Below are 19,041 nucleotides of genomic sequence, written 5' to 3'. Positions count from 1 at the left end.
AGTGGTCCCTTCCGGCCTGGGACTTTATTAATCTAAAGTCAGTAACTAAACCCAGTGGTCTCTAACCTTCTTAAGCACAAGATCACTTTTTGAATAAAGTGCAACCTAGGATCTACCTCAAAGCAAATGTGGAAATAAGTTTATTATATAAAGCTGACAGTGCTTATGATACATAATTAGGGCTGTCAAGTGATTAAAAAAACAAATTGTGATTAAAAAATTAATTGCAATTAATCACACAGTTAAACAATAATAATGGAGAGAGGAGGATGAACTCTTCCATACAAATACTCTGCACAGCCACTTGCAGAGGAGCACGAGGTGGTGTCAGGGGTTTGGGAACCTATGGGTTCAAATCCCAGTTTGGAGTTGAGTGTATTTTGGCATGAGAGAAAGGAAGAAATGGCAATTTTCTGACAGGAGTGAGGGGAAAAGGAATCCTCATTCACATGCCAAGTTCTTAAAGGAAGGGACCAGCTCTGCTTTCAGGGGAGGCAACAGAGAAATCACTTTGCTCTTGCAGATGGAATCCAAAGCCAGGACTCCTACCAGGGAGAGAGTATGGAGTCTCTGGGAAGGGAAGGTGTCTCGAGCCTTAGGAGAGCTCCAGCACTCTGTGTTTCAGTGAGAGACCCTGGTGTGATCTCCTGTAGGAGGCGGCTCTAGAGGGCACATTGTCACAAGTGCATGCTTCCAGTCATCTCTCCTTGGATGACGGGCTGGCTGCAGGGAGAAGCTAACAGAAGGGCTGGCTGGCTGTGTCATACAGCTGCCATGCTCCACATGACCACGTGCATGACACTTGTGCCCCGCTGGAGTGCAGGGTGCACAGTCTCTCAGGTGTGCTCCCCCAGCTATGCCAGGAGGGCCCCTGGATAGGCACTAGGGGTAGGTGCCTGGGTGCAGCCCAAGTGCTGGCTTGACAAGAGCATGTGTCTTCTCGGGAGGGGGCCTCCTCAGGGGAGAAATCACTGGCAGTGCTTTTGTTTCAAGCATTTGGCTGTGGGAAATGAGGACTCTGACCACTCATTGCAATAAGGACCAGTACACAGTAGGACTGCCGATTAACATGCATTAGCTCTCATTCATGTTTTTAAACACATGAATACTGCCCTGCATTAACGCACATTGACACACCTTGTAATTACAGCTTTTCCCTATGATACTTGGGACTGCATATTATCTGCCAGTGTCTTGGCCCAGAGAGTTGGGTATGTTGGCTCTGGGAGGGGGCTTAGGACTCAGCAGGTTGGGGTACAGGCTCTCATGTAGGGGATGGGGCACAAAGTCTGGGAGCAGAGGGAATTCAAGGCTGGGGTAAGTGATTGGGGCTCAGGAAAGGCTTGAGATGCAGGCTCTGACCAAGTGCCACTTACCTCAGGCAGCTTCTGGGTAGCAGGGGTAAGGCAGCAGCTTGTGGGTGTGGGGGAGGGAGCACCAGGTGGCTCTCTGCACAGCCCCCCATCTGCAGGCACCACACCCACAACTCCAACTGAGATCATCTCTGTGCTGCCTCCTCCAGGTTAGGTGTCCATGTACCAATGCCTCTTCAGCCCTGCAACTCCCCTGCCAGTCTCAGGGGACTCCTCCAACATGGTTCTGCCACCTGCACTGGCTAGAGTAGGAACAGCCACGTTCATCTTAACCCCATGACAACCCCATTGTAAGAGTCTCTGCAGGCAGTGCACACTAGGGCCTAGAGTTGCCAGGGGAGTTACAATCTCTGTGTTACTCTCAGTGGCCAAACCCTTATTAGAAATGGGATACCAAAACCCAGAGCTGAAGCATTGTCTGGGGATGCATGAGAGGAATCTTGTGCTGGTTCTAGAGCTGCTCTGGAGCCAGAGGAATTCATGCTTCAGAACAGTCCATGCTGGTTCCGCAGCATCAACAACAGGGGGAGGAAACCCCCTCCTTGCAGACAGACAGTCGAATCCGACTGCTGCCCAGGAGGCAGAGCCCCTGAATAGGAAGGGGCCATTTTCAGTCACTTTGCAGCTCAGAACAGAGCCTGCAAATGGAAACACAACCCCTGTTGCTAAAACCCAATGTGCTCGAATCTCTCGACCCTGGGTGGCCTTTCCAGCAGCCTGAAGCTCAGGCCACCATTTACATTAGCACAAAGTGGCACAGATTGGGTTTGAAATGCCACCACCCTGAGCTGGGAACATTTCACAACAGCGTAAATGGTCATAAGCTACAATCGCACAGTGTCAGGACCCTTAACTACACAGCCCAAGGGGCAGCCAGTCACTATGGGCTCTGTAACACGTTAACAGAGGGCCCCGATTCCCACACCACACTACACACTTCTGCTATGCGTCTCTGAACAACACTGCATCCACTCAGGGCAAATCCTCCATGTGTGTCTCCGTTCAGATTTCTGGTGTCTCATTAGTCTATTGGAAAGCCCCAGGGACAGCTCCTTTGAAAACCTTAACAGTAATTCAGCTGCCAGTGTACTGCTTTACTGGGAAGGATGGATGTGTTACAAACACCCATGACAGTGCACAGGGAGGTTGGGAGGGGAGACTGTGGTGCTGACAGTCCTCCAAAAGGTTCAAAGAACAGATTTATTTTCAGAGAAAATAAAAGAACAGCTTTGACTGAAGACTCCAAAAAGATAGGGGTGCTTATCTGTCATCTGCTGCACAGAGTGCTCTGAACTCAACACACCCAGCCCCCAAGCACTGAGCCTGCGACAGGCTCCCCTCTCTGCACAGTAAAGCCCGTACGATGCTGACTGCAGCAGAAAGCCAGATTCCAGCAATTCGACATTTTACCCAGGACAGCATCAAATTCCCTATTCCCCTTGCTGGCACCACAGGCACTGGCGTCGGCGGTTCAGTCTGTGCCCGCTCTAGAACCAGCACCAGCATCAATGGGGACAGTTGTCTTACAGGAGCCTACACACATACACTAGGCTAGAGGCACTGACATCTCCTCCCCCAGCCGCGCCCAGGCCCAGTGAGGGGGCACACAGTGCCAGTATTGTCTCAAACTTCAGGAAAGAGCAGGAAATAAGTGAACCAGAGTTAGTTTGAAAGCACAGCAATGATGTTAAGAAGGCAGCTCCTCTGAGCATGCTCTAGGTAGCTAAGAATCAATGGCTAACCAGCTGCTTGCAGCTACCTCGTCTTGGACATCATGTACTGGGGTACCTGCCGCTGGCATTCTGGAAAGGTGTTCTGAGGTCTTGTTGGACTAGGACAGCTAGAGACGACACATCACTCAGGGCTAGTAATAAGCAAACTCTGATCGTTCACATGCCTTACAAAGAGGGAAAAGCACCATCTTGCCCATCTGTTTAGTTATCTATGAGTCTCTAGTGTCTTGTTCCTCCTGCCCTCCCCACACACAGAGCTCCATCTGGACTGGATCACCAGACAAATCTAATCCACGTAGGAGAAAGGAGGGCTTCAACAGGCAGGCACCATCACATGGCTGCAAGTCCAGCAGAGGAAAGTAGGGTCAGGACCAGGACCAGGACTCCAGACTGGTAGACCTGGGGAATCTTAAATCCTTTCCCCATGTCCCATATCTAGAGACAAAGAAAACAGACACTCAGCAAGGAATTAGGGCATTCCACTGGGGCACTCACACAGTCTGTAAACCAACACCATGCATGTCCAGCCTCCAGAGCTGTTGGGCATTGCAGAAAATGGGCGAAGAACAAGACAGAGAATGGAACTCCCCTCTGGCTACACAGCTGTCCAGACTGTTTGAAGTACTGTGTTCTGAGCATCTGACTGCAAATTGGAGGGAAAGCAGAGACCCACCCAAGTGAGGAAGGGGCAGCTGGTAAAGTCCTGCACAGATACGGAATTTGTATGCACATCTGTATTCACAGAAATAAAAGTGTCAGCTATCTCCACTGACATTCGCAGATGCCCATACCAACAGATATAAAGCAGATATCTGCAAATTTGCTTCCATCTGGTTTCTGACGGGCTATCAGTAGCGCACTGAGGGGCAGGCAGCAATAGATGAGGCAGATAGCTGTTTGTTCCCTGTGTTTCCACTGAGTACTTGTATGATTTGGTGCTGGATACTTACGCTTAAACTTTCCAAGTATCAGCTGGTGCTGGGTGTCCAAACCAAGACAGTTTCCTGATTTTCAAGGTGTGGGGAAGCCTCAGTGCTAAGCAAAAATCTTAGAGACATCTCTGGAAGTTGAGCCCCAGATGTCTCCAAGGCGGCAGCCAAAGTTAGTCCAGAAAACACTGGGGTTGATTTGTGGTCAGCTCCCTATCTGTACACGGGAACTTATCCCTGGGGGTATTATGCTGAGGAGCTCCACAGTCCAGCTGAAATCAGTCACAGTAGGCACCTCCCTTCCCAGTCTTATCAGAGACCAACACTGCATCTAATCTGGCCACCCACACAGTCAGCCCTGTCCTCTCAAAGCCAGGGCATACAGCAGTCAGGAGTAATTTTCCTCATTGTCTTAACTGCTCACTAACAAAAAGCAGCCCTGTAGCACCTTAAAGACTAGCAAATGTATTAAGTCATGAGCTTCCCTGGGGAAGGCCCAGTTCCTCAGATGACTGTGTTTCTGTACGATAGGTCTGAGTCAATCACCAGCATCAGGCACTCAACTAGACGGTTACTCAGTCTGCCACTAGCCCTGCTCTCTTTCACACACCGGTCTTATCAAGTGATCAGAACGTGTAATCCTGCACTAAAGGTGTAAGTTAAGGATGGAGAGAGCTGGAAGCTGCAGCAGAACTGACAGTGCCTTTGGGTTATGTGGATAGCACTGGGAGAAGCTGTCTGATCTTGATATTAACTCAATTTAGGCCCAGACACAACAGTAACCAGCTCTCCAGAAGTGGAGCAACTGGAGTATCTGCACATGCCACCGCTGCAGCACTGCAGTCTATTCAAGGAAAAGAAACACCTAACAATGTAAGTATTAACGGTTCTCCGCCTCATATTTGTGCCATGTCGTCATCCGCCTGGCCAGCTGTCAGCACTGATTGTTATTTTAACATGGCTTTGGAGACAGTTTCACTGCCTTTTTAATGTAAATACAATGTGCATCTGGCTCACAAAGCCCTAAGGAGAGGACTGGTAAAATTTATTCTATTTGCTTGACAGCAACTCCAGGAGCAAAAGAGACTCAGTCAGCTGGATCAATGCTGGAGCCCTGGGCCAGGCCTCATGTTCACAGATCTGATCTGCAATTCTTGAAGGGCTGCAAAATGAACTGTATTTGCAGCAGTGCCAGCCACAGTGGGGCCATCCAGCGTCTCCAGGACTTCAGCATTTTTGAAAGTATTACCCCAGATGCCCACCCAACTCCCTGCACCTGCAGACACAAACATACATGCAACTCCATCAAGGCTACTCACAAGGTGTCGGATTCCATTCCAGGTGTGGTAGGTGAGAGGGAAAGCCAAAGCAAACTTAGTAGAGTAGATAAGAGCAGGCCCCAGGCTGAGTGACTTCACAAATGCCAGGTAATAGGGGAAATGCTCTGGAAGAACCAAGGCAGCCAGGCCAAAGAGAGAGACCCCTGGGAAAGAAAAAAACCTCATGTCAAACCAGCTGCCAACGTTAGTCAGTAGCTCACACATCAGGAAAGAGCCTGGCAAGAGAATCGGCACTTCCCAGCTGGGAGCCAAGGGCTACTACTCCCAGAGCCTGAAAAGCCAATGCTAACTCTTCACAAAACGAGCCTACTTCTTTTTTCTCTTTCCTGGTTCCTCTGTACCAGTACAGAGTACTGAGTACTCCCACCAAGGAGTGGCCTACAGTTCTCCATGTCACTGTAACGTGATGGAAGGAGTTACTTTTAGGTGATTACTGCAGGACAGCTCACTTTTTGCTCTGACACACTTATTCCTATAAGAACTATTCCAGTCACCATTTCAGCCTGCTAAACAAATAGCAACAGGAAAAAAAAGAGGTATAAGGTAATTTTATTACCTCAGACTGTTTCCCCCCTGAACTCAACTAAACGATTAAGTACCTTACTGTTGGCCCAAGTCCTGCCAACAGTATGCATGTGAGTAACGAGACTCACGTGAGTAATCCCAGTGACTATTCTTGTCTCTGTGCACAAGCTGAACTACTTGGCAATGCAAGTTTCAGAGGATCCCCTCGAGGTGTGAAATCCTCTAGAATCCAAAATAGCAAGACAAAAACATCCACCCACCACCCAAATGGACAGTTTAGGAGGAGCCAAGCCCAGCAGCCCAATGGTACGGCCAGAGCTCTGCTCACGTCAGGGAAGAAGCTGGTGCACAAAGACGGCTTGACATAAGGAGTATGCTAGCTTGAGAACTGGCAGCAGCTCCTCTGTCACTTCTAGGCCAAAGGGCTTTTCACAACTGGTGCTGCCAAAAGAATGGGAGCGATCAAAGAGAGACGAGCTAGGCAAGCTGTAACTAATCCTCCGTTCTGCAGAGCCCCGTTCATCTCCTCTGGTATGCTAGCTTGAGCAGCTCTGTCAGCAGCAGTGCCAGCGCCATTCAAGCCAACTAGCTGCTTCCCAGCTCAGCCACTTGTGGCTTCAATGACCCGTGTTTGCCTTGCAGAGTGCTCACGTAACTGCTGGCCTGGCTGGTGAAACCGTAGCTCTCTGCTCTGTTCCATTTCTTGGCTGCTCATCTGTCTGGCTAGACAGTGCCACCAGTGTGGGGTTACCCTATGGATTCAAAAGGCCTCGGGAGGAGGAGGCCTCTTGCGGTTCTAATGGCAGAGGTTAACAGAGAGCTCATTTTGTGAGTAAAAAATCCTGTTTTGTAGGCAATGGCAATTCTGTGAGCTTGAACAACAACTCCCAGATTCACCAGCACGCTGGCAGCTGGCCAACCCTCCCCACAAAAAGGCAAGGATTTCCCAGCCCTCCGGGGAGTGGCTAGCTTTGGGCTGCTGGGGACGACCAACAGGACTACCTACTATAATAGTACACAGAAGGGCACGTGGGCTAACTCAAAGGGCATTAGTGAATGAATCCCACTGTGTTGAAAAGGGCCAGCAGGGAGATGAATTGCACTGATGCCACTGAAATCCATCTGGGGTGAGCCCCAGCAAAGCACTCACACCTAAACACGGCTGTGCTCAACAAAACTCATTTCAGTAACTGAATTCAGACTCTGTGGCTCATGCTGCTGACATCTGGCACCTGGCTGAAACTTCAGCTCTTTTGCTGTGTATCAATAATGAACAGCTACCTGGATTAGAAATTCTGGGGTTAACTGCATGAAGGTCCCAGAGAGAGGCAGGGAGCACAGGAGGAAGCCACGGTAGTTTCAAACCTTGAGGCACCAGGTCTCACAATACACACTAGTGTCCTGACTCCTGAGCAGAGTCTCACACAGATCCACAGTTTATGTTCATAAATATAAAGCAGAGAGCTGCAGAGTTCTAAGGACCACAAGTCAGACCAGCAGAGCCATAGTCAGTGACTGGGGCAAGAAAAGCAGTGAAAGCAGAGTCATGTCGGGCCACAGATCACAGGAACCAGTGTCCAGGCCGGGCAGCTCCTCCAATGTGGCTCTGCTCCGCCACAGCAGTGTGCATCTCCTGTCCAGGAACATGCGTACTGCTTGCACACATTAGCCTGACCAGGGACAGCTACCAGTGAGCTTGACGTCCACCACCGTGGACATGGGAGAGAAACCGAACGGTGGCCCAATATGATGCTACTTTTCTCGCTACAATTCCAGATCCAGTTGCTGGCCTTGGCCCTGCTGGTCTCATTCACTGTTGCAGTTCAGTATATATAAATGGTGTATCAGCTCAGGGCTCTACTAGTCTATGTGGCAAGACACGGCTTGCAGAAGGAAAAGAATGAGATCAGAAGCTCTGGAGAACTTCCCTGCCAATTGCAACTGGTCTATTTTTTGTGATGTGAGTACACCTCACTACGTCTCCCAGCTGTGACATCTCCAGTCGAGACTCTGCACCTGCTTGTCTTGAGGATCAGCGGCTTCAAATGAAAGGGCTGATGCAGCCCACAGCCCATTTACTACCCCCAAAAGTACCAAGGCAGAGAATCACATACCTGCAGTCATCGCAACGCCAGTGCCACGGTGGGCGATGGACATGGCCATGGGCAAAGACCACCTGCAAAACAACAGACCTTGTGAGAAAGAGGAGTCACTTATGGAGCGTGGGTGATCTGCAAACAGCACGTCTGCGGGGGTCTGAAGCATGTTAGAAGTGAGATGGTCTAGAGAGAAGCCTGATGTAATGTGAGGGTGACGGGCATGCTGGAAGCCTTCCAGACATTCTGGGAACTCATGTAAACCTGCTGAGAAGGACCTCAGAGGAAGAAGTCTGACTGATCTGTTTCCTGACAGCTCCATGGTGCTGGCTGTATATATCTGCACTCAGAATTAATCAAGGACTCGAGCCAGAAGGAAAATGGACAGGGAATTTGCAGAGGTGGCTCAAGTATGACACACCCCACTGGCAGGAATCCTAGGAGGGATGAAGCCCATGTTTGCTGGGAGGGCATAAAGGGAGCAATAATGAGGGTAGATTGCAAGGCTGCCACCATTTCAGAGGAACAGAATGGGTTCAGACTCCCTCACAAACAGAGAAATGAGAAAAATCTCAATACAACTGGAAATTCACTGCAAGAGAATCAGATCACATGAACAGCCCCGTGCAGACACACTGGACACATCCTCTACCTGTGCCTCATCATGTCACCCTAACACCCTTTGGATTTAGTTTTTGGGGGAAATAATCCTTTGACTTGACCTAGTGCCTTCCAATGGGGATGTCAGAGGCCTCTGAAGACATTAACTAGGGCTCCCAACTCCTTGGTGTGTGTCAGTCTTCAACTGTGCACTGACAATAAAGAAAAACTGTCACAGGTGGGAAAAATAACCACGCATCCCCACCCCTCAAAGTCTCAGGGTCTATGCGAGAGCTAGAAATACAATCCAGGTCTCCCACTGCTCTGCCTTAACCATATGGCTGGTGCTTCCTGATGACTAAAGAGAACATGGGAAGTTCTTTCCACATGAAGGGGTGGATGCAGAGAATTAAGCCCCAACCCTTTGCCGGATTCTGGAGCTTTACTTGTAGACGGTGATATGAGGCGACATGGGACGGTTCGACCGGATGTTTTTATCCCAAAACTGAGCCATCTCCTCCTTTGCAGTCGTTCCCATGGGGACCACACTGGAACAAAAGGAAAAGCAGGAAGTGAAAGGACCAAGAGGAAGAGCGACAAAATTAAATGTTCAACCCTGTGCCCATGGAACATCACTGTCTGAACAGGGTCATAACCAGGTCCATAGGGCAATGCCAGAGGAGGATTTCACCTCATAGAGCTGCTACCTCCCATGGGAGGCACCTCACCCATCTCCACATCAGCACAAGTCAAATATAGTCCACATACAACAATGCTCCCACTGAGCAGCACTGTGCTATTTACAGTATTATCCTGAACAAAAAACTACCTGAATCATGGACATAGTTCTGACAATAGGGCCATCTCATACCTGTCCTGTTAAGTCAGCAATTTGGGGGGTGGGAGGAAGAAAGAAACCTAAAGGGCAGAATAAAAACATGATGCCAGCTCTGCATGAGCTCAAGAAAGATGCAGCAAGACCATGAGTAAGAATGGAGATGCCACGAAAGCAGGCTGCTGACATGAATTCATCTTCTCTGTTTCCTGCTCATAGGAGGAGTATTTATCTATTAAAAAATATCAAATCCATCTATAGTTCCATCCAGTGGCCTGGGCACCAAGCTCACAATTTAAAATTACAACTTTACCAAGGACTGCCCATAAATATATCCATGTCAACCCACCCACTTCAACAGTCTTAACCAAAAAGGAAAGATGGTCTTTGCAATGTCTTTGGAAGGGTAAAAAAACTGGACCCTGGTGGACTTGTGGGGTAGAGGGACAGTTCCCTCACAAAAGCTGCCAGCTGATCTCTGCTGGTCTCTACTGCAGTAATACAGCTTTGATTAATTGAAAAGCAGGCAGTGAAGGACGCAAGGAGCAGCTCTCAGCATTTCATAATAAATGGAGGGAGAGTGCTGTGCTCAGTTCCATATTGGTAGCTCCAGCTCCCCCAACCTGAAACGCACCGTCCACAGCCAAATCAGACTACTAGTTATCTGATAACACGTTATATAATGCTGATACCATGCAACCTGCTCTTTACTGCCATGATAATTGCACACTGTGCCAAAGAAAGACCTTGTAATTTTATGTTCCTGAGATAACTCGGCAATTACACTTACAGCCTGATTTAGCGAAAAACAAAGAGCAGCTTCCCCCACCCCGAGCCTGGCTATGCCATCTGCATGGAACATAGCAGCCGGGGGTTCCTGTTAGTTGTGCCTTTGTTAAGCAAAAAGTTACTGTATACGCTGCACTGCAGCTTACACAGAACGACAGTGAAATGGAGCAGTGATGGGCAAAGCCCAGGGATTCAACACAGTCACCGATGCACCTGTGCAGCATGCAAATCCCAATCAATGCTGACCCCAGAATACACTATGCCATAGTCCCTTCCAGACTCCTCAAAGGGGCCCCTGCTTTTATTCCAAGTTATCCTGATCAATCCAACTATGTGTGTATGTCTACGTATTCATGATTGACACACTCAGTACAGCCAGGCCCAGGACTAACACTCTCCCCGGCCTCCCACCAGGAATTTATTTTATTCTGGACATAATTATTACCTCACAAGGCAAACACCTGCAGGTTATTTAACTAGCCATATATTTATCATGTAAGGATGCAGTAAGTACCCTGACAACACATAGCACCTGCCAGATTTCTGAATGATTACAATTTTGAAGCAGGTAGATCTGCACAATGAAGTCTTAGAAGGGCTTCATTAAAGAGAAAGAGAGCAAAGGGATTAATTCCTATAAAACCTCCGAAACTCACTGCCGCACAGAAAGGCAGGGGCCAAGCCGAGTCCACAGGCAACGATGACCCACGTGTCTGCAAAAGAAAAGATGGAAAAAACGCTGTGAATGTCAGACACAGAAAGGGTAAATGCACGCAATATTGGGGCAATTTTATGACCAGAAACAGAGTAGACTGCAATGCCTGAGGTTTTAAGAGTGACTCTGGGGGGTGAAGAATTATTTTTAACACCGATCCTCACTGTTAGCTTAGCCCTCCAGTCTGTGCCCAAGGGTTTTCTCTTTATGATACCCTGTAATTACCACACAAAGCTGTAATACCTTGCTAATAAAACAGGCATAAACAGCACTCTGCACTAGCAGCGAGGCTGATGCAGGCCATTCTTCACTCGCAGAAGCAGCAATTATCAGGCTGGGTGGTAAATCTCCCAGAATGGCGTGCCTGCCAAGCAGCATGAAAAGAGATGGTTCAGACTAGAGCTCTTTGAGCATCTGTAATAAAGAGATCACCAGCTTTCCTCCTAAAAGCTCTTTATCGTAATATTTTTTTCACCCTTGCTATTGGTTATTCTCTGGGTGTTAGTGAGCTGGCAAGTCAATGTCACAGCCCAATGTGCACAGTATTTCAGACACATAGACACTGAAGGTGGGAGGTAAATAAGGTTTTTATAGTCCCCAAAGTAGTGGGAGCCATTCTCTACAGATCAATTGCAGTAATTGTGATTCTGACATTCAAGGGCATTTCTCCAGCAAGAGGGGCAGAGCCAGGCCTCCAATCCAGCCACAGCTGAAGGGTGTGCAGATGTGGGTTGGAATCTACAGCACCCGCTTGCTCTCCAGCATTGCTGTCAAGGACAAGGCACAAAAGACAGCACTGCATTTCCTGGTGACATGATTAGAATTAAGCATATGACATTCCTTCCGCACTTTCAGCTACAGCACACTGACAAACATGAATTCACCCTCAGATGCATGCAGACTGCATCCGCTCCAGCACCTCAAGAAATCTCCTGCTGTTTCCTTAACACTGGTCAGTAAACACAGCACTGGCATTTTTCACCCTCTCCCAGCAGATCTGAAGGGCACAAAGGTAAAAGTACCTGGGAGCTGTAGGGCCCCCAACAGTCTGTCATAAGTCCACTGACCTCAACTAAGCTATAAAAATTTACATAAATCAAGGCTCAGGCTCCTGGACACCATATACACTGGGGCAGGCCAGAACTGGCCCACCAAACTTTCAGATCCAGCCCACCATTAACCCACAGCCCAGCAGGATCCTTGGGCAGGCTCCCTGCCTGCCCCAGCCCCATACACCACTCAAAGTGGCCAGCTGCTGGGGCCATGTGAGTCTCTACATATTGCCCACTCCTCCAGCACAACCTCACAGCCCCCACTGGCTGAATTCCACCGAACGGGGGCTGCCTGGGCTGTGCTTCCAGTATATGGAGGCCCTCCACCCCATCCTGGGTGCACCTGGTGCAGGCACACCTGGCCCTCAGCAACCAGCTGCTCTGAGCGGCATGTAGGGGAACGGCAGGCCTGGAGCCTGCTGGAGGGCCCCACTGGGCTTCTGTCTGGGAGCCACCCAGTGTAAACACCTGCTGACCACAGCCTGCCCATAGCACTCCACCCTCTTCCTCTCTTTAGCTCCCTGCCCCAGGTCAATTCTCTGTACTACCACCTGCAACCCTGTCCCAGGTCACAACCCCATCCCAGAGCCCAGACCTCCTCCTAGGAAAAAGACCTCCTCCTACATCTCAGACCCCTACCTTGAGCTCCCTTGTGCATCCGAGCTCCATTCTGGATCCTGTACCTCCTCCACTAACATCACAGAAAAGTATAGTCCTTGACCACTCACCAAGTTCTTGGACTGGCCCCAAACAACAACACCACCACCACAACATATTGCCCACCTCTGATCTACGCAGATGTCAGAACAGCAAGAGATGTAAAAATAAAAAAGTGATGGTGTACACAAAATAATAGGGCTGATCCACACACTGAAGATCAGCCTCATTTTGCAATTCAGTCAGTGCAAAGGTCTTCTTTTTATTGTGTTTGTAGAGCACCTACTCCAACAGCCCCAGGTTCATGTCTGGGCCCCCTAGGCTCTACTGCAATTCAAACTAAAATGACAAATGGAAACAACATACAATTATTTAATGACTGGATCCAGGTCACACCGCAAGTTAGCTGGCATTAGAAATTCAGAACTTCCTGTCTCTTGAGATCAATTCACTACCCCCTATTAACATATGCACTGTCTGAGATAATATGGCTGCATGAGGTTCCCAGTACAGTTCTCTGAAGCGTTTTTCATTATGAAGCTATGGTAATGATGATGAGAATTACTACGACCACACGTTTAGGATGAGGGCTCGCAGCACGGCCAGATTCCTCGCCTCATCTCACTACAACTTCTTGATCTTCAGTGGGAGATTTTTCTGGAAGACTGAGGCAAACTGAACAAGGAACACAGCTAAAGAAATCTGACATTTCTACAATTAGGAGTAGGAGGATCTAGAGCAGCAATGGGCAACCTAGCCAAGCCAGTGGACTGCATGAGCCATCGCCTTTCTTCATCTCAGTGGGGTGCATGATTGTTGTAACCAAGATGGCCTCCCGAGATAGGCTAGTTTTGCCACCTGTGGTTACATACCTAGAATTTGCAGGATGCGCTGACTGAATGGTAGCTGCACTTTGACTGGATGCAGAACAAGCACAATGCTCTCAGTCAATGCTGTGTGTAAGCAGCATGCATTTCACTCCGTGGGCCCTTGCTTTCTGTGCATGTCACTTTAATTATACTGATAGGAAGAATTCCTCGCAGACAGACACTATTGGAATTTAGCAAGCCTGTATGTGGGCAACAGTAATGAAAAAGTCTCATGGACCCCACGGCATGTGCTGCAGGTTGCCCACCAGTGACCTAGAGATTAGGAAGTAAACAGGGCTCCCTCAAGACTGCCTCCTCTCCCACTGACTCCCTGTATGGCTTTGGGCAATTCATGAAGTCTGTGCCTTGGTTCTCCACCCGAACCAAGAGGGTAATAGCCCAGCCCTTCCCTGCCTCACAGGGGGTTGTAAGGATAAACACATTAAAGTTGATGACGTGCTTAGATATCACAGTAATTGGGCCATCAACAGAAAAATCAGACGTATATTTGGCAGTTGTGAAGATGCAGAGAGAAAGCTAGTTAAAAATTTATGTATCGGGAGTAGGTATGTTAAATACCATTTAATTGGTTAACCAGTTAAATGCTAGGTTTAACTGGTTAATCGACTAAACAGGTGGTGGAGAAGCTGTGGACAGGGGCTGCTCCAGCCTGGCTACAGCATCCCTGCCTGCAATGCTGCCGTGGGCGAGGAGCATTCCAGGCAAACTGGAGCAGTGCCGGTCCACAGCGGGGGGGCCTCACCTCCCCAACCACCTCTCCTCTGCAGGATGGCCATGGACAGGGCTACTCCAGGCCAACTGGAGAGCCCCCACTCGCGTTGGTCCTATGGGGCTGGTGCAACCCCCCGCTGGTGGCAGGTGGGGAGTTGCCCCAGCCCATGCAGGTTAACGGTAACCAGTAAGCCTTACCCATTTAGGATGAGGCTTACCAATAACAATTAACAATAACAATAACCAGCTATGCTTTAACATCCCTAATCATCAGGGAATGCATTAGTAGTATATAGAGATTGTCATCAGAGACCACATTAAAATGCACCCCTGTAATCCAGTTCAAATGTCACAACACATACATGAGCAATTGTTTCTATTTTAACATCTGGGCTTAGTCAATGAACATCCAGGGCCCAATCCAGAGTCCTACACTTTATGGAGCTTTTTCCCCTCAGAAGACGGGGAAATCAGCAAGGAGTTGCATTGCTGTGAACTGGGGAATGAACTCAATAGGGAAGTCAGAGACCATGGACCATAGCTCTGCAAAGTGTTCCTTCCAGCATCATTTAATGGCTGCATTCTCCTTGCAGAAGGTGGAGCCATCCTGGCAACCTGAGGGGGTTGGAGCTTGGCCCATATACTGCTTTTGTGGCTTGAAACAAGCTTTGTCTGTCATCCTAGTTTCCAATATCCTGGATCTCAGAAGCTCTCTCTTGCTTCCACCTGTTTTTGAGCAGGTACTAGGCCTCATGTATTCACTGGTATGGGGAATCATGTTACCAATGACAGTATGCCTTTCTTTTCTGTTGAATTAATGCTAGGACTTCCTCATTGCTTTTGTCAAACCACTCTAGATGAGTAGCTTCCTATGGCAGGGTTTCTCAATCTGAGATCTGCAGACTCTGGAGGATCTGTGAGGGTACTGAAGGGGGTCCATCTGCTTCAATGATCAACTCCTCCTCCTCCCCCTCCCAGTGCCACCTGCATGCCATGGAACAGCTGTTCAGCAGCATGCAGGAAGCTCTGGGAGGGAGGGTGAAAAGCAGGAAAGGGACATGCTCAGGAGAGGGGGTGGAAAGAGACAAGAGGCGGCTGCTACACTACCATTCTCCTGTTGGAGGTGCCACAGTAACGAGGCGCTAACATGCATACTCAGCGCCTCGTTAGCTTAATGGCGGCCACACAAACAGAATTCAAATTGCAGACTGAGTGAATTTGGGGGCAGCTTCAAAATAAGCACCCCACTTCGCCATTCCCTGATTCCCAAAAAACTAGATTGGAGTATGGGAATGTCAAAGTGGGACGCTTATTTCGAAGCTGCCCTCATCTTCACAGTCAATCTGCAATTTAAAATCTGTTTGCATGGCCACTATTATGCTAATAAGGTGCTGAATATGCACGTTAGTGCCTCATTAGCCTTCTTTGAATTGCCTTGTTACCGTGGCACCTCTGACAACAGAATGATAGTCAGAGAAATGGTGAGGCGTGGTGCAGCAGAGAAACCAGAAGAGATGGGATGGGACCTGCAGATGGGAGCAGGTCTGAAAAAATGTAAATTAAAATGGGGATCCTTAGGTTGCTAAAATTTAACAATGGATACCCTATGGCTTCAGCGCATGCACCCTGACTAGTATTTTTAAGCTAATCTCAGTGCTCTTAAATATTAGTGGTGATGTCAGGCAAGTTAGAGAGCTTCCCATCTTCTGAGAAAGTATGGTGTACCATCAGCTAGATTTAAAAAAAACACACCACAAGACACCAGGGCCAGACAAGATCGTAGCTGGGGTTTTTAAAGCTGGCAGAACAATGGTTCAGCACAAACTTTACCTCCTCCTTGACAAAATCTAGAGAGAAATTCCACCTGATTTAAAGACCACCAATATTGTTACCATACTCAAGAAAATGGACAAACCGTTGCATAGGAACTATAGAGGTATTGCCCTCCCCTCGATCGCAGGGAATATCTTGGCCCAGATCCTATTAAACCACCTCCTCCTGCTTGCTGGTTCTTCACAGTGTGGCTTCAGACCATCCTCAGGCACAACCAACATGATCTCCATGGCGCACCATTTCAGAAGATTACTGACAGCAACAATAGGAACTACTCATGACATTTGACTTAACCAAGGCCTTTGACCCTCCATCATAGAAAGTGCTATATAAGTCTCACAGTCCACAGAAACTTATTTCCCTCATCTTTCTAAATCAGGACCCAAAAACTGGGTAGAATATGGGTCTCCTCAGCACCAGATTGAGATACAGCCACAGACTACAGTGAGATCAACTTTTAAATCTGCTAGAGGAAACCAGAACACCTGCCTATTACAACCCATACGAACACTGAGAACACATTCCTAGGGCCCTAATAAATTGAAAAACATGCTGCAAACCACAAAATCTTCTGTGTACTTTTATTTTTACTGTATACCCGCAGTGTCCAATATGCTGTCCATTCGCCACATGTGGCGAACTGGACATCACAGTGTGGCAAAGCAGGTCATTAGAGCAGCACATGTGAAGTGCCCTCCCTACACATGCCCCACCGCTTGGTAGGACAAGTGCATCGTGGCTGAGGTGGAGGCAGCTCCTCCTGCGGCTCACAGTAGGGTAGCTCACTCAGCATGGTACAGCAGGGCAACTTGTGTGGGAATGGCTCTGGTGAGTCACCAGCAGTTTGCACAGGGGGAGGGGGCTGTGGCAATCATTACATTTTGTTTTGGGGCATCAGCTCTATTCTGTACAGATTTGAGAAGGGAGACCAACTTTTTCTCAAACTGAGGGTCCCAATCCAAGAGAAGGTTGCAGGAGAAGGAGCAGTCACAAAGTTATTGTATGGAAGGGGCGAGCAATGCTTACTGCTGCATCAGAGCTGGGTAGCCAGAGTGTGGCAGCTGCTGACTAAGGACCCACCTCTGAAGGCACAACTAAATAAGGCAATACCATAACATGCCATCCTTACTTGTGCAAGCAGCCAGCAGCCTCTGCTCTCTGGCCACCCATCTCTGAATGCAGCATCACTGCCAGTAGCTGTACAAAAGTAAAGGTGAAAATACCACAATCACCCCCACTGTAACTTTACAAAACCCACACACACCACTTTGAGTTAGGACCCGTATAGTTACACCACCAAGATTTTAATATCTGAATTCGGGAACTTTTTTATTTTAAAAATCCTATGACTATAAAAGGGACCATGAACGTGGTGGGGCCCTACCCATTCTACAGGACACATGTCAAAGGTAGGTCATCATTCTGCCACAGCGATGGCAATAACTCCAAACATAGTGACAGATACCTGTTGCTCAGTTACCTACCTTGTCCTGTTAAATGTTATGTCGAGTTACCTTTAGCAGTGATCTGAATATGGAAAAGTGTTTCATTTTGCAAGGGCCGTTAGATAGCAGTCGTCCCCCCCACCCCACTCCCCAAACACACATAACATTTATGACCCATGAAAAACGCCAAACTAAATACAGTTATTGTAGATATTTTGCCTAATAGCCTGGGAATAAGACATGTGAGGTAATTTCTTTTATTAGAGCAGATCCAAAAAAGAGCTCTCTGTAACCAACAAAGGTCCTCTCCCTCATCAGCAGACCTGATCCATGAAAAGTGATCATCTTACCCACTTCATCTCTCTTATATGGGGATAAATTATTCCCTTTCCTATATGCAGATAAGCTACACCAATATAATTCTGTCCAGACTATGGTGGTGTACACCAATTACCTAAACTAGTACAGTTAAAGTTGTACAATGTTTCTGTGTGTCTGTACAAACCCTTACTCTCACAGGCCTAGTCTGCCCAGGAATCTAGCAGCTTAGATCCATCAGGCAGCATAACTGTACCATAAATGCCTACTTTTGTGGGCAAAGACCCACTTTGTCAGATGCTGCATCTGACAAAGCGGGTCTTTGCTCACGAAAACTTATACACCACAATATCTGTTAGTCTACAAGGTGCCACAGGACTTCTTGTTGCTTTTGAAGATACAGACTAACTCGACTACCTCTCTGATAAATGCCTAGCTAATTTAAATCTCCCTACACCTGCAAAAGCAAGAGGGAAAGAGATGATAATGTTTAAGGAGCTTAAATTTCTTTTGCAAAATATCCTGCCCGTCCAATGGCTTTTACTTTAAGACAGGACTACCCAGGTCTCTTATGCCTCTTTCCCCTGAAGCGGCATTTATTCAAGCCTAAAAGCAGTTGGCTGAAGTTGTAATCTTAGATTAGCTGCACCCCAATAGGCAGGAACAGCACAACAGTTGGGGATGGGGAGAAGGTTAAGCTCCCACCGATGCTCCAAGCCCTCCAATGCTTCCATCCTGTCCAGAGCTGCAGCCGCCTGACAGTCACTAACATGCCTAGCCCCCTATACCCTCACCCCCCGGGCGCCCCTTCCCACCATCTGCCCCCCATCACCCCTACCCGCGCCCCCAGCCCCGCCCCGCCATCTGCCCCGCCCCATCGCCTCAGCCCTTGTCTCCAGCCCCACAGCCTGACCTCCGGGGGGCCCTCCATCTGGCCCCACCCCCTCGGGGAGCCCCCATCCTCGGCTCGGCCCCGCCCCCAGCCCTCCATACTTTGCCCCCCCACCCCGACAACCGGGATCCTCCCGCTTCCTCGTCCCCGGCGCTCCCATCCCCGCTACCCCAGCGCACCCAGTCTCCAGCCCACCCGCCCTTCGCTGCCCCCGAGCCAACGCGTCACCTCAGCATAGAAGCCGCCATCTCGGAACGCTCCAGAGTCCGGAAATGACCTCAGAGACAAGGGCGAGTCCTCCCCAACTA

General features: G+C 48.7%; 1 protein-coding gene across 1 annotated transcript; it reads right to left on the bottom strand.

Annotated features, from left to right (window-relative positions):
• Positions 1–2,554: 2,554 nt before the first annotated feature.
• Positions 2,555–19,041, bottom strand: SDHC (succinate dehydrogenase complex subunit C). The gene is made up of 6 exons (XM_074980724.1): positions 18,962–19,041; positions 10,877–10,933; positions 9,043–9,144; positions 8,015–8,076; positions 5,355–5,518; positions 2,555–3,541 (listed from the first exon to the last, which is right to left on the bottom strand). Exons 1-6 carry the CDS (start codon positions 18,979–18,981, stop codon positions 3,437–3,439), a joined length of 510 nt encoding a protein of 169 aa, XP_074836825.1. The 5' UTR covers positions 18,982–19,041; the 3' UTR covers positions 2,555–3,436.

Source organism: Carettochelys insculpta, chromosome 30, assembly GCF_033958435.1.
Source record: "Carettochelys insculpta isolate YL-2023 chromosome 30, ASM3395843v1, whole genome shotgun sequence".
NCBI lineage: Eukaryota > Metazoa > Chordata > Testudines > Carettochelyidae > Carettochelys > Carettochelys insculpta.
Note: the sequence above shows the minus strand (reverse complement) of the source record. Positions and strands in the feature narration are given on the sequence as shown.